Here is a 15,809-nt window from a genome sequence, read left to right as displayed (position 1 = left end):
ACTTTTACTTTGCACTCTGAAGCTCGTGGGCCTGATTGCGTAATAGTAGTTGCAGGACTACTGATCCCAGAATGCAAAGCAAGGACTGGACTAGCTACTGGCACATGGGCCTGGGAAACTTGCGAGCTCTGGATGACCTACAGTGCTTTGTCCGATATATATGTTAATTTTTTAATACAGTAACAAATCAAGAATCGCATGTCTTATTTGCATAAATGAAGTGACCGTTCAGTGTTTATTCTTTGCCAAAAGACCTGACTTCCCCACGCTTTCAAGAAACGGAGCCAGGAGTATATTACGATGATTTGTGCCTTTAAATTTTAGACCAACCACTGCCACACCTTTTAAACAAAAAAGCGAGTGAGTTCGTCCCTTCCCCCTTCAGTGTTGTTTGGGAGGGCCGAGAGAATGTTTGCTCCTGACTCGAACAGCTGGGAAATGAGCCTTTTTAAGAAGCAGTTTTTAAGCGCATGGCTGTTGAGTACGCACTAGGAGGTATTAAAGAACCACAGCGTTAGGATGGATGGATTGTTTTGAGACGGTGTGAAGATTTAACTTATTTTTTTTTTAGCAAAGGTCTTGTAGAAATACTCAGGGAACACCAAGTCTTCTGACCTGGGTTCCAATTCAAGGCCGGGCAGGGATCTAACATGGTGGTGCCTGACTGAGAGGGGTCAGAGGGCAGGTGAAGGGGAGCCCGGGAGTCCGTCATTTTCCTGAGCATCACCTGCAGGAGAATGTTCCCGTGCTGTGGGCCTCTCAACACCGCCTCCTAAAGTCTTATGGACTCGCAGCCATGCTGCGCCCGAGTCATTTCCGGTTGTGCTTCTGCTTCTTTTTGGCAGTCCTGTTCATCAAGGGCTTGGCTGAGAAGGAGAAGGCTGCAGGCCTGAAGGGCCTGGCCAGAGTCCCCGCCCTGCCTCTGATACAGGTGCTCTTGGAGCAGCTCCCTCCCAAGCCCAGGGTGCTGTGGAAGAGGCAGGTCAGCAGCCAGCATCTGAACTACATGCTGAACCTATACAGGAAATCCGCTGACAGGGATGGCAGGCCAAAGGTGAACCGAAGCGTTGACTCCAACATGGTGCGCCTGGTGAAGCCCTTTGACACGGCAGACCTCTATGTCCAAGGTGAGATATGCAGCCATTGTGCAAAAAGTGTACATTTCAGCAATATGCGTGGGCTTTGCATTGTGTTGCAGCATTTATATAGCACTTACTATCAATCAATCAATCAAAAAAAATGTATAGAGCGTGCTACTCACCTGTGAGGGTCTCAAGGTGCTTGGGAGGGGTGGCAAGAGGTGGGGCAAGGAGGGTCACTGTTCAAATAACCATGTCTTGAGGTTCTTTCTGAAGAGCAGGAGGTCTTTGGTTTTGCAGAGGTTCGTGGGGAGGGAGTTCCAGGTTTTGGGGGCACTGACGCATTGGCCTACATGCGCAGTAAGCTCTGCCATGCGAGCCATATGGCTGGAAGGGTGTTGTCCTTGTTTTTTGATCCTATGTGGGAAGTGTTACCATGTTGTGTGTGATGACCACCGAGGTGTGGTTATCGTGTTATGGGAAGCATTGGTTAGCACAGTGGTGTAAGAAAAGCCCATGCAGCCCCTGTGTGGTGGGTTGAGGGGGTGTGTGAGCTCCAGGGCCCCCCCTCAGCAAAACTGGTAGGTGGTGGGCGTGGGAGGAGGTGGCCCCCTCCATGTAATTTTCAGTGGGCCCCTTCAAGTTTCGTTACACCTCTGGGTTAGCAATGTAGTAGATGAAGATGTGTGAGAGAGAGAAGACTAGTTCACGGTTTAAAGTGAGCTGGCACCTTAGAGCTTCAAGGATGGATGGTTCCTCTCTGTTGTCAGGGCAACGTGTTCCCAGTCAGGATTTCATTTGACAGCCTAATGTCTTCTTGGAATACTGATCTTGACTAGCTTCCATGTCTTGCTTTTAATTGGACTAACTGATCCAATGACAACAATTTGTAAATGGAAAGACTACGAATGAAATGTGATGTCCTAACGACATGGAGAGAGTTGGCAATCCTATATGGAAGCTTTTGAAGGTGGTTGAGTTTGTGTAATATGTCAGGTGAGTGGGTCAAGAGGGTTTTCTGTCCGTTTTTAGGTATAAGTTTGCCAGATAGCTCTATAGCACAGGGCTCATCAAGTGTTAGCTCTGTGCGTTCATTTATAAATTCACCTACAACAATTGTAATCTTTATTTCGCCTTGCTTGTAGTCTAGTACCATTATACATTAGTTTGTAGGAGAACATGCCAAGACTCCACCTAAGACGTCCAATGACTTTAAGTCATCTAGCAATCCTATAAAGAAAACTGGGTGGGTTTTGGTGTTGGACACAAAGGCGTTCTAGTGGTTTATCTGATGTCTCTGGTTTGAAATTGGGGTAAACTTTCTGTGACGTACCAGATATGAAGGTCAATGCATCTGGTTTTAATCTCTTTGTTATGGAGATACGTGGGATTAGTGTTGAATATGATTAGAGGGTGGGCTTTGGTAAGGTCTTGGCCATAGAAGCCTGGTATAGCAGTATTTAACATCTTGGTTGTGGAAGTATAGGCGTAATTCTAGGTCTTAGATATGAAGATGGGGGCTTCTTTGTGACAGATAATGTGTAACAGAGCCTGTATATTCTCTGAGTGGCCGTTATGGATTGATGGCCAGGTAGTTGGCTCTTTGCATAAGATCTTGTGTAAGAAGGCAGTATGGGCATTGTGAAACTAGTTGGTGGTATTGGTACAAATTCTTGGTTATAGACTCTGTGGGGCCTTTGAGTATGGTCTTCAGTATGTCTTTATCAAAGGTTTTTTGGAAGGCTTTGGGAATCGGGTTGTTGTTTTGTTTGCATTGATTGCAATTTTGAATAATACTTTGCATATTGTTGTTATATTTTACTTTAGTCCAGAACTTACTGTCCTTGGAATGGAATCTGAGGGGGCATTGTCCACTTTTGGGACCTCATGCTAGTGGAGTCAATTCAAAGTAGTTATTGACTTCTTCTCCTGTTAATTGTCGACCAGTGGGGTCCAGCCTCCTCCTATCGTCCATGTCTCTGGGGAACAGACGACAGACTTTTGCATGAACCTAAACAACACTATTATGCATATGTATGACTACCATGAGAAGCACAATACATGAGGTTGGATTTGAAATCCAGTTATTCACATCCCTGACACAAAGAATTGACAAACAAGCTCAGTGTTTTAGTTTTTCTATGCTCAAACTCTTACATCATAGCAGTGAACCACTGATTTGTTTTTCCTAATGCAGAGCAGGCGTTGATCTAGGACATCCCCTCTTGTCCAGAGTCCATGTGGAGGTTGTGAATTGGGAGATGATGTCTGTCATCTCCCCCCACTTCACTGAGATATCCACAGACCTGGGGGTGCAGGTATTCTCCAGAAATACTAACTCTATCTCCCCTGTCAGCCACAGATCTGCTTAGACTCCTGCCCTTAATAGGATTTGTCTCCACCCCTGAGGGGTTCAGGCAGATCTGCACTTTTCTCTGTGCACTTATAGATCTGTACCAAGTATGCACACTGCCCTCACATCAGTGGCACAGAGAGAGACAGGCAGGGCAGGCAGCACACAAGATACAATTGTTTTTGTTGGGAAGTGGAGGTTGCTGAGGGAGGTGGGAAAGGGTGTCAGGACCTCCCTTGCTTGTGTCAGTCAATGAGTCAAACCCTCCATTTTGTACAACCTCATACCATGTCTCTCTCGCACTATCTCACCCCGTCGCCCTCTCCCAACCAAGGTCCAACTTCTATCACCTGTGAAATTCCACCCCCTCATCTCTGGTTCCCACTACACCTCTCCCAATCACCTGTCAGGCCCTTCCTCTCTCTTGTGCTACCTGTCACATCTCTCGTCTCCCTCTTCACTTTCACCCTTCCTCTCCACCTAGTCTTGTCTCACTCTTGTCTGTGTTTCAGCACACCTACCCTGCCCTGCCTTTTACCCATCCAACTCGCCCATAATCTCACAACCACTCATCTGGCTTCTGGATTTCAAATGGCCATTGGAGCCATGTCTTGCTCTGCTCCTTTCTCCAACTGTCCCGCTACTTCTTTCCTCATCTTGTTCAGTGTCTCTCAGTTTTGGACTTCCAGGTTGTTGGTGCAAAGTGGACATGGCACTCCCATGACTCCTCACTGGTGTAGAGAGCTGACTCCACTTGTCGTCGGAATTAGGTAGAGAGAAGACTTCCCAACTATGACATCAATGCACAGCCCCGCACACTTTTGGCAAACAGAAGACTTTTTTCAGCTGACTTGGGCTCTCAGTACACCCATGAGTGGTCACAGCCAATGATCCGCAACTTGGGACCATAAAGGGAAACCCCTAAATTGTCATTTGAGAATCAGGAGTGCCCAATGTAGTTCTAGTTGTGCTTGATCTCTGCAATATCCTCTGGCTAGCAACTGACGAATACTTTCAGCTTGGGTTAATTGTATATAAATCTATTATATTCATATATCCTGAACATCTGGCATGGAACCAGCCTTCTTAGACCTGTTAGACTGTTCTGCTGTAAAGCATGTATCAGCATGAAATAGACCACCACCTCACTTTCACAACAGAGGAAAGTGGGTCAAATCCCACAGAGGTCACCTTCCTTCTGTCTGAAACCTTGAGTTCCACCTCTTCCAGGGAATACCTGACTAATGCAAAGCATGCTGGCAAAATGCTGCGTCATCGTTTGTCTCCGCTGTTCTAGATCGAATTGTACTTGTAAATTTATTTAGGGTTATTTAAACTGTATGTAACAAAAATAATTATCAAAACCTATGGTTCAAGGACGAACCTACCGCCTCCGCTCTCCGGCTTACAAACCACCACTTCTGAGGTAGCTCCAAAGTTTAATTTGTCTCCTTAAAGGGCACTGCCCACCGGCTCAGATTCTAATCCTTCTCTATGACAACAAAGTCTCTCCCCCGTTGTAAATCCTAACAATTATCCTAAACTTGTTAAGCAGTTTAATCTAAATCACACAAATCCCATTAAAGAGAAGGTGCAATTTAAATTGGTACTGGGTCATTTCCAACACTGTAACTTGCTTTAGAATGCAATGTTTGATTTTGCCAAATTAATATAATCCTACATTGTTCAAATTTTTGCAGTAACCATGCATGTCACCAGCTACAAATTTTAAAGGCAGATTTATGATGCGAGTAGCTACTAAACATACCAGTAGTCGTGCATTTAGTTTCTCTTTCATTTGTCCCACTGAGCATTTGTCACTTTGTGTATTTAAATCTGGGAATAATGCTACTTCTTATCCTGTGACAATTGCTTGTGCACAGATGTTTCACCCTTATTAACAGAGCAGGGAGTCAGTGTATCCGGGATGCACTTCCAAACAAAACGCAAGATGCCTGTCACTCCTCGCTTAGCGAGAATCTTTTCAGAAAGGAGAAGCACAACAACTTTGGGTTCAGCAGATGGTTTCCACGTGTCTTTATCCCCTGCTTACAACACATCTTTCTCACCATGTTTTGCTCAACATTTCTCTGACTCTTCTATTCCACCTTCCCCTCCTCTCTTACTCCCTTCTTCTGTCTTACCCATCTATTTCTGTCTTACCCATCTATCTCTCGCATCCCTTCCTGTTTTATCTCTGGCACGTGTCTCACTCCGCCTCACTTTTTCGCTTCCCTTTCACCGTAGCCAATGCAACTGTTTCAGAACTCTGTTTCTCCTCTTTTTAGTCGAGTGTGTGTTTCGTCAATTTCCATTCCAGGAATCTAGCACATACTCCTCCATGGGGCTATTGCCTCGTTTTATATCGGTATTCCCAAAATTTCTTAACCTAGTCTTTCTCCATATGCCTCTTTCACATTCCCTGACCCACATGGTTCTTTTTTTCCACACCTCACTCTGCTTCCAGCTGTTTCTCATCAGTTCTCGCTCTACGTGGCTCTTCTGACCTATCTTGCTTCATGTCTCACTCAGTCTAACATCATGTATTTCTCTCTCTTGACACCTTCTTGTTCTGTGTTCCCACGCTTCCATCTATGCATCCCACACATTTTCAATGCCTTGCTGCCCAACTCATTTTTGAACCTTCGTGTTCCTCATTCCTCTTTCTCAAATTCCTATTGTTTCCTCCACCTCACCCTTACCCCGTTGTATCCCAGGTCTCTCCAGCATCAAATGGCTCTTGTACCATATTGCATTCTCATTAATTGCTGTCAGGATGGCTCAGTGAGGGAAAAAACCTTACAGTTAGATGTTCTACTGGTCAAGAGTTTGCCTCCCAGGAAGGCCAAGTCGGTCTTCAGAACTTTATGTAGGTTTTCATGCATGGGTTGTTATTTAAATAGTGCAGGGGTCTCCAATTCCTCCTTACTAAGAGCTACTAACGTTCAAAGTAACTCATCCTGAGCTACTAGTATTATTAGCGCTATAATAGTGACCACATCGGACAATATTGTTGGTGTCACCCGATGCAAGATTACAGCAGCAATCACCTCAGTGGATCAGGCAGGCTTGCCAGAAGAATTGTGAGAAAGATTACTCACTTCGGAATGCCTTTCCAAAGTTAATACATAGGATCCATACTGGTACGCTCGTGGCACCAGAGTAATTATAATAATGGTGATAAGTCTCACCAATCACTCAAATATCAGCTTTAAAAATATTTAGGAAATTCAATAATTTTTTCAAGAAACATCAGTTTGAGTTCAGAAAATCTGCATGTTTTCGTCTCAAATACACACTTTTCAGTTTTCCAACAAATATATTGATTGAACCAAACAAAAGGTTCAACTTTAGTAGGATATGCTGCACATTAGAAGATATACTTAGCGGTAGCTAGAGAGCTACCAGTAGCTCATAAGATACTCGTAGGCGAGGCCTGATTTAGTGAATGTAGCTGTGAAGCAACAGAGCGGTGTACGATTCCTGAGGGGTTGGAAGACAATCTGCAAGATCGTGTACATCATGTCTCGATTATACAAATACAGTTTACACACATTTTAGGCACAGCAAATTAGGAGAATGTTTGGTATGTTGATTTCAATGGAATTGGGCAATAATAGCTTCATTTATTGAGATCTCATAGAGATGATAATACTGTATCATTTAATACTATTATTAAAATTATGATGACGAGGATTGGGATTCTGCTATAGAGCTAAGAGGTAATGGGAAAATGCACAGCTCTGCCTTGGACCTTGCCTTTAACCATCCCTTATCCCAACAAATCATAGCAGTTGTTCTATCTAATGGACTGTGAGAGCAACTCATGTTTGAGTTCACAGCATTAGCGTTGAGTTCCCTGTGATCCAGCATCCTCTTAGGAACACCACAGTACGTATGATTGAAGGTTTTTCTATATTGAGTGATAGGTTTGCAGCCCTTTTCTTGAAATGCTAGCCACAGTCTAACCTATATGAGCTATCTCCCTAATATTGTCTGCTCCCTGACATCCTTAAATACATCTTTCCTGGTCTTGGTTAATCAGATGATAGTAACACTGTCTATAATCTTTGATGTTTGTGAAAATATTAACGTAAAATTTAAGGAGAGCATTTAGGTCTCTATAATTAGCGGTGTGTGGTGTCTATAATGGGATTAGGTAGAATCAAGGTGGTAACCGCTGATGGCGATTCACCAAAACACCATGATTATCAGAAGTGTCATCACACTCTCTTTAACTTTAAGAATATCACAGGAAATGACATCAGATGACCGTTGACCCTGAATTTTTCACCAGTTGATGTCACATGACCATAACTCTGAGAATATCACAGAAATTAACTAGGTGTGGGCATATTTTGCTTTAGCTTAATGATAGCAAAATTCTGTGAGATTACTTAGAATTAGTGCAAAATACACTCTTGCATAAAAAATGGTCCTGAGGATGCATTTTGCGCTAAGAAAATAGTACTAAATGCAACAGGACACCAGCAGCAGCAGTTCACACTCACTTAGTTAATTATTCCTGTACTCCTGTGATATGATTTTGTGCCAGATTACTATTAATTATGCAAACGGGCATAATCATGTTAGTTCGGTAATTTTGTATTGAAGAGTAACGTGGAATTACCAAAATTACTCTGGCATAATTAATATTTAGCCCATGCCCATAATTATTCTCACTCATTTTTAGTGACTCACTCAGGAATTCATTCACACTCCCTCATATGGTTACTCACTCATGCTTTCTCTTAGTCTTATCCTCTCGTTTTCTCATTCCTCTCACTCAGTTGAATGCACCGTCACTCATTCTCATTCACACATTCTAACACTCCCTTTACTCATTCTTATTCATTCTCACTTACCCACTCTCACTCGCAGTCACTCTTACTCTCACTCTCTGACAGTCACACTCTTTCTCAATGCCTGTCACTGACTTTCACTAACACACACACACACACACAAATACTCTCTCACACATACAAACACATAGAGCCTCATTATGAGTTCGGCAGATGGTTTTGCCCATCTGCCGGAAGTCCGACGAGGAGGTTGCCGTCATAGTGGCTACCTCACCGTCTGGCTCATTAAGAGTTTCCGGCTAGGTCAGCAGGCGGAAACCTGAGTTTCCACCCCCAGGCCTAGCGGGAAACAGCCTACAGCATTGCTGTAGACAAGCACCCTCGCAATGCTCATTGTCTGCAAAGCAGACGGTGCTCATTGCAATGGTGCTGGCCAGGGGGAACCCTGCACTGCCCATGCCGAATGCATGGGCAGAGCAGGTTCTCCCCTGGCCCCCCCCTGCACCCGTTCTTCGCCAGCCTTTTCATGCCGGTGTTACCGCCATCAAAAGGCTGGCGGAGAACAAGGTCCTAATCCCCAGGAATTAGGACCGCCGCAACAGCCGGGATCTCTGATACTGGTGGTCCCACAGTGGCCTGACTGCCACAGTTAAAATATGGCGGTCGGACCGCCGCGTTGGCGACGGTCCAACAGCCATCCGCGAACCTGACTATCATGAGACCGACAGGCTTTCTCTTAGGTATAACTTTTCTCACACAAGCGCACCCGCCCGCACGCATGCAAACAGCATACATATATAAATTCCTTTTTTAATTACCTCCGCTGCTAGGTAAAGTCCCATTCCAGCTCCAATTTTTATCAGACTAATGGTAAAAAATTGATTGCCATTCTTTAATAAAATAAAAAAAAATGTGTTATTAGCACTCATTTTTCCTCCCTTGAAGGCAGGCATTACAAAGGAAGTGTCTGGTCGCAAGGAGCACGCCAGGAGTCACACATGAAACTAGGTGCGGCCCTCAAATACATCTATCCCCCCTTTGTCTTTATAGTAGGTGTCTTGGAATTCAGACACCAATTGTAAAGCTCACTAAAACGGCTGTCAGAGAAACGGGCCGAAGGTTTTGTAAAATTCCTCAAAATACTTATGTAGTACATTAATGTGCTTTCTTGTCTAATGGATAACAGCACTTCTCTTTACCTACGGAATCATCTAGGGATTTTAGTTTCTGTTAGTTTGGTCAGTCATCTAGTCCCTAGGTATTGCATACTGGACTCCAAGAGCAAGTTCTACTTCATATAGTGTTTGGTAATATTGATGGAACATGTGCAGTTTTTCTTATTCTTAGTTTCAGTATTCTCAGTAGTTAGGGGTTTTGGGATTTTGCTTCTGTCCTTCTAGTAACCCTGCCAGAGTTTCAGCATATACTGTTCTACCTTATCTTTTGCTCAGGGGTTTGGCTGCCCCATCATTGCTATTGCTTTTTAAACAGAGTAGAAGACACCTCAATTGCCATAATCGAGTATTGACTAATATTATAGGGAATCAAAACAAGGTGCATTCATAAGTTACTTTGTGTTCAGAAAATGGTTTTTACCCACGCTACAAAATATAAACATGAACATACATAAATGTGACATACAAAAATAAGAGAAATGAATCGCACAAAAATCAAAAGGAAGTACAAACGTAAGAACAGTGTTTCGTTAGTAAGCATAGAGAGTTTTTCAGTCTTTACCCTTTATAAATCAATAGCTATTAGTAAAGTGCACATTCACAGCTTTGTGATTCTTAGTTAGAAATTGCACTCGCCTTTGAGGGCTTTTAGGGACTGTACCTGCATGTTTCTGTTCTGAGACTATTGTAGAAAAGAGAAAAATAGGTATACCTCTTATACATGTTACATAGCAAAAAAGATTTCAAACCAAATAATGTTCTTGAATTAAGATCGTATAACAAAAAAATAAAAATATTGAAAAAGAAATTAGATGAATAACAAGAAAAAATGATTCCATATAAAAAACATAAAGTGTGTCGGCATGTTTGCATCATCAACACAAGGCTTCTTGTACATCTGATAGTTCTTCTTAAACGTCTGATAAATTGAAAAGATTCACGTTTCTTGCATAGAGTGAATCAGAGTCGAAGGATATTTTCAACTCCTCCTGTTTTTTTTAATAAACAACTCTGGTACGGTGTTGCTAAAAACAAATGGAAAAATACCAATTTAGTTCATATCCGAGGCCCATGGGGGGGCATCTGGTCCCCTCGCCATTACCAATTAAACAGCATACTGTTTTTTTTTTTTCTTTTCATAAAAGGAAATCTTTAAGTGCACTAAATATTATGGGTCACGTTGTCCATTCTTGCACTTCAACTCAGGTTAAAAAAAAAACAAACATGGATTTAAGTATTTCAAACACGTTACGCAAATAGCACTACATTACAATTAGTATGATAGATGCTCTTCCTTATTCAACTCTAATGGGCCCACTGTTGATAATTTCTCTATCCAGTATATCATACTTTGCAACATCAGATTTTAAACATCTCTACACATAGTGGCAGGGGTCATTTTTCAAAGATTTGGTAATGCACTTGGAGGATTTTATATTTACTAAGACTAGCCCTAGACAGATGTCAACCCTTCAAAACTAAAAGTCAGATTAATTGTTTGGGAGTTTGGCATATGTGTTTGCTTGTATTTTGTTTGTGTGTGTGTGTTTCTTTGTTTCTGGGCTGATGGTGTGTGTGTGTGCTAGCGTTAGGTATAGGGAAGCTCTGACAGTATGGTCTGTACAGTGAATGTCGGTGTGTATGAGCAGCATGGAAGCCAGGTTCACAAACTTATTGGTGGGGCCCAGTTTATATGAGTGGAGGTTGGTGCTTTGAGAGTAGTGAGGCATAATATTTGCTAAACAAGGGGGGGGCCTAGATAGTGGTTATATTTTCTCCAGATGCATCCTGCGACCCTCGTTATGGGTATGATGGAATTTGGTTTGGGGAGACTGGTGTGCTGGTATCTACAATTCTGCCATTCACAGAGGCAGAACTGGTGAAGAAATGTTTCCTTTCAGCAGCTGAATTTTTGTTTGAAAACTATAGCAACAAAGCCAGGATTGTAAAAGAAATCAATGCAGTACAGCTATCGGATTCCACTTGTGCGCGCAGAATATAGGCAATGGGTGAAAATGTCCAGGAACTGGTGATCAAAGCAGTCAGAGAGTCACTGTTCTTCAGCATTGCCATGGATGAGTCCACAGATATAGGTGATGTGGCCCAGTTATTAGTTTGTTTGAGGTATTTGGACCAATCGTTTCACCCCAAAGAGGAGCTCCTGTGCCTTCTACCACTGCAAGGGCACTCAAGAGGAGCCGATATACATGGCAGCATCTGCAACTACTTTCACACATATCACATACCTCTGGACACTCTTATCAGCATCACAACAGTTCAGGCTCCTGCCATGGTAGGCCATGACAGAGGCTTTGTATCTCTGCTTAAAAAAAGCAAAAAAAGCTTACCGTACAGACTGTGGTAGAAGACCTGAATAACGTCCTAAAACTTGCAGTGAAAATTGTTAATTTTATTTGTGCCAAAGCCCTTAACCATAGACTTTTCATAGCTATGCTGCGGGATTCCGAAGCTATATACAGACCGCCTGATGCACACTGAAGTGCGATGGCTAGGCAAAGGGACATTTCTGGAGCGGTTCATTGCTTTGCTTCCTGAAATTGAACACTTTGTAAACAGTAGAAGTCAATCATTCCCAGAACTAAAGGGTGTGAAATGGCTTTTATTGCTCCATTTTCTTTCAGATCTATTTGCACACTTCAGTGCTCTCAATTTGATCCTGCAAGGCAAACAACAGCTTGTGTGGTCCATGATGAATGGTATTTACTCATATGAAAGTAAGCTTGTGCTATTCAAAGAACAACTGGATGTTGCTGACTTCACCCACTTCCCAAAACTGTTGGTTGTGCTTAAGAGGTTTCCAAATGCACAAGAAATGCTGCCAACGCAAAACCTTGGTGCATATCGCGCGGAAATGTCTGAGGAGATGAAAAGGCTATTTTCTCAATTCAGAGCCCTCACCCCTCTGTTCCGGCTGGTTGAAAACCCCTGGATGGTGAGGGCACGAAATCTTGATATGGTTGAACTTCTTGGCATGAAAAAAGCGCAAGCACAAATGGAGCTGATAGACATGCAGCACAATTCAGCTCTCGAAGCATCTTTTTTGGGGCAGGCACCAGAAGAATTCTGGAACATTTTGCCTTCTGACAAATGTCCTGTTCTTTTTACAGTGGCCCAGAAAGTAAGTTGTATGTTTGGGTCACCATATGTTTCAGAAAGTTTGTTTTCCACAATGGGACTATTGAACAGTAAGCTCAGAAATGAGCTAACAGACGTACATCTGGATCAACTCTTAAGGCTTTCCGTTTCAGATATTGTACCAGATTACAGGACACTGATAGGAGACATGAAGTGTAAAATATGTTCTTAGTATATCTTTCTTTGATGTACCTATTTTTTGGTCTCAGTTAAACCTGTGCTGAATATCCGCTTAGGAAGGATTACCATGCAATGCCTCTTAAGAATGCTATTGTATGATAATAAAAATGTATTGTCAAAATTTCTAGCTTTGTACTTACATCTGGCTTCGAAATACAGCATTGTCTAGTAAATTTGTTTACACCAGTAGATTTCCCCCCCTTCACCCTGCCCACACCCTACAGGCCCATCAGTGCGGCCCTCGGCCCCAAATCAGAATGTAATTTTGGCCCCCGGTAAAAAGTTTGTGAGTACCCATGTCCTAGACAGTTTGGAGGCAGGAGAAGGGAAAGAACAGACGAGATCCAGCTATGGGGGGTAAGTCATGGAATTTCCCCACACAAAGGCTGGCACCAGGTATAAATATGCGACATTCAGAACCTCGGAGAGCGCTCCTGGATTTGTGGAAGATTAAGAAGGAATGCCCTGCTGTCTGAGGAAGCAGGACTGCACTGCTGCCTGAAGAAAGGATTGGACCTCCTTGCCTTGAACCCAGGCTACCTAGAATGACTTCAAGGGTCAGTTGGCTAACCTCCTGTGAGAGCTGCAAAGACACAACATGCTTCCAGAGGCCCTCCTGCAACTGCCTAGCTGACCAGCAGCATCTAGACCTGACTTCAACCTGCTGTTTTTCTCTGCTGGAGTGAGTCCTAACCCCCAAGAGGTCCTGGAACCTTGGCTGGCATCAGTGAGAAGTCCTCCTGAAGAAAAGGTGAAGCAGCAGATGTTTTGGGCTCCCCGCGACCACACAGTGGCCTTTTTGTGCCAAGAATTGGCTGCTCGTAATGACTGCAAAAGTGATGTTCCAGCTGCACCTACTCTTCACACTGTCAGCGACCGTCCCCAATGACTGACAACGTACCGACAGCGACCATCTGCAATGATCAACCAGTCTGAAACTCTAACAATGATTGTTCTTTGCACTACAGCAACAACTGTCCACAACGCTCAACATGCTCCTCACGCTGACAGCCTCTTCCTTGCAGCCTCTGCCAACAGGAATGGCACCCTTCGCACCAGATTTGAGAAGCTAACATTTCAGTGGGACTAACCTGGTCCCTTTATCCGAACCGCACTCCCTCATGGTTGGCCTCAACTTGTGATCTTCACCAGGTCTAGCGCGACCAGATAACCACAAGTGACACCTTTTTTCTATTTTCATCTAAAAATGTAAAAGTCTCATACCTCCAGTTCTATTGATTTGGATTTTGATTGTTTTGGTACTGTTTCTTTACTAGAATGTATTTTCTTTTTCTAAATTGGTTGCATAAATACTTTACCGCCAGCACGAAGTTCCAACGGGATCTGCCCTTTGCACCGACAGCAGCCATCGGCAAAGACCTATAACGCGAGACCTGTACTTGGCATCAATCAACCAACAGAAATATCCAGTGATGATTGGCTCTTCACACTACACACCAACCATTCACAATGACTGCCACCAACATGAACCCCAGATTTTCATCAAACTTAAGATCCTCACTCCCTCACGGGCAACCTGACCTGTGATATTCACCTGATCTAGCATGACCAGATAATCGTGACGGTGCTTTGTGCTTACTTGGTCAGTTTTCACCTAAAACGTTAAAAACTCATGCTTTCTTTTCTACTGATTGGATTTTAATTGGTTTTGTTTTGTTCTATTTATTAAATTTAGCTTTATTGTTCAACATTGATTTGAAAGTTTTCTTGATTTGTGTTTAACTTTAGTACCATCTGTGTGCTGCATAAATTATATACACATTGCCTCTAAGTTAAGAGTTATTGCTTTGTGATTAACTACCAGAGAATGAAGGAAATGTTGATTTAATTACTTTTGTGGTTAATCCATACATGGATTGTGTTTTTATTACTTAAGTTAAACTTTCCCCTCTCTCAACTAATAACCCAGTTTCTTGCACTTTCGATTGATTAATTGATTAGGGTCTGCTGCATAGTTTGTGATTAACTATTCCTGTTTTTTTTATAGTATAGCTCTTCAAAAATTTAAAGAGATGGGATTGTTAAGAATCTTGATGTGGTTTCTGCTCATCTAGGAGGGTGTTCCATTCTATAGGTCGGGCTGTGAGCAGGTGGCCTCTCAGCTTGCCAGCATTGAGGCAACGTACGTCAACTGACTAGTGCTCAAGGTTCAACCAGTGAGCAAGGTGGCTTTGCCACAGGTATTCTTGGCATTGCTCCTGATTGCAGGTAGGGGGATCCCATACAGAATGCTGAGTCAAGTTCAGGCGGCCATCTTCTTATTTGTTACACAACAGGATAGTTTAGTTCAGACCTTTCTGTTTAATTTAGTTATGTTCCAGACCAAATATTACGTTAGGAAGCTTACTTGCCTTTCTGTCTGTTTCTGATGATACTTCCCAATCCATTATGGCAAGATAGTACTTTCTTTTCATCTTCTGTTTCCTGTACCTGGTCAGTTCTCTCTGGGAGAATAAAAGGGAACTAATCAGCCTGCCTGCTACTTCACCACTGTCCTCTTGACTAGTTGCTCGCTGCTGGAAGCTTCTATTATTCCTGCCCTTCTGCTGCAAGGATTCTGACTGCTGCTCTTCGTCTGACTGCATTCTTAAAGGTTTTTTACTATTGCTTTTCTTCTCTCTAAAAGTTGATATTTTGTTCAGTGTGCCACCATTTCCCCTTGTCAGCCAGTTACCATTCTGTACTGAGATGTGTAAATAAGAAGCTGCAGGCCATATCTCTTTGAACTAAAATGAGTGCTGAAGTATGTTTCCAAAGATGTTCTCATAATAGAGATATTCAGAAAGATTTTTACAAACGGCCAACAGAAAATGCAAAGTGTATTCAAAGGCAAACTCACACCAAAAATTGGGAACAAGAGACAAATTCAATAAATGTATATTTCCATACACTGCAAGTGCCAGTTGTGCAGTTCAAGTAAGCCAGAATTGTTATTCTCAGTGTGATAAACTCTCAGTGGTGATTACTGATTCTATTTAGTACCCTCAAGCTACTAATTTTACAAGCTGAATCTAGGACAGTAGAAGTATCCCTCAGTGTTCAT

The 15,809-nt window shown here is 42.8% G+C and overlaps 1 protein-coding gene across 1 annotated transcript in view; it reads left to right on the top strand.

The window, feature by feature from the left end:
• Nucleotides 1–402: 402 nt before the first annotated feature.
• BMP15 (bone morphogenetic protein 15) overlaps nucleotides 403–15,809 on the top strand; it is a 73,196-nt gene continuing 57,789 nt past the window's right edge. Inside the window, exon 1 of the mRNA XM_069211857.1 lies at nucleotides 403–1,127. Coding sequence (XP_069067958.1) covers nucleotides 797–1,127 — 331 coding nt within the window. The 5' untranslated portion in view covers nucleotides 403–796. The remainder of the gene's footprint in view (nucleotides 1,128–15,809) is intronic.

This window comes from Pleurodeles waltl, chromosome 10, assembly GCF_031143425.1.
Source record: "Pleurodeles waltl isolate 20211129_DDA chromosome 10, aPleWal1.hap1.20221129, whole genome shotgun sequence".
Taxonomy (NCBI): Eukaryota; Metazoa; Chordata; class Amphibia; order Caudata; family Salamandridae; genus Pleurodeles; species Pleurodeles waltl.
The sequence above is the reverse complement of the archived record's forward strand: the minus strand, read 5'-3'. Positions and strand labels throughout refer to the sequence as shown.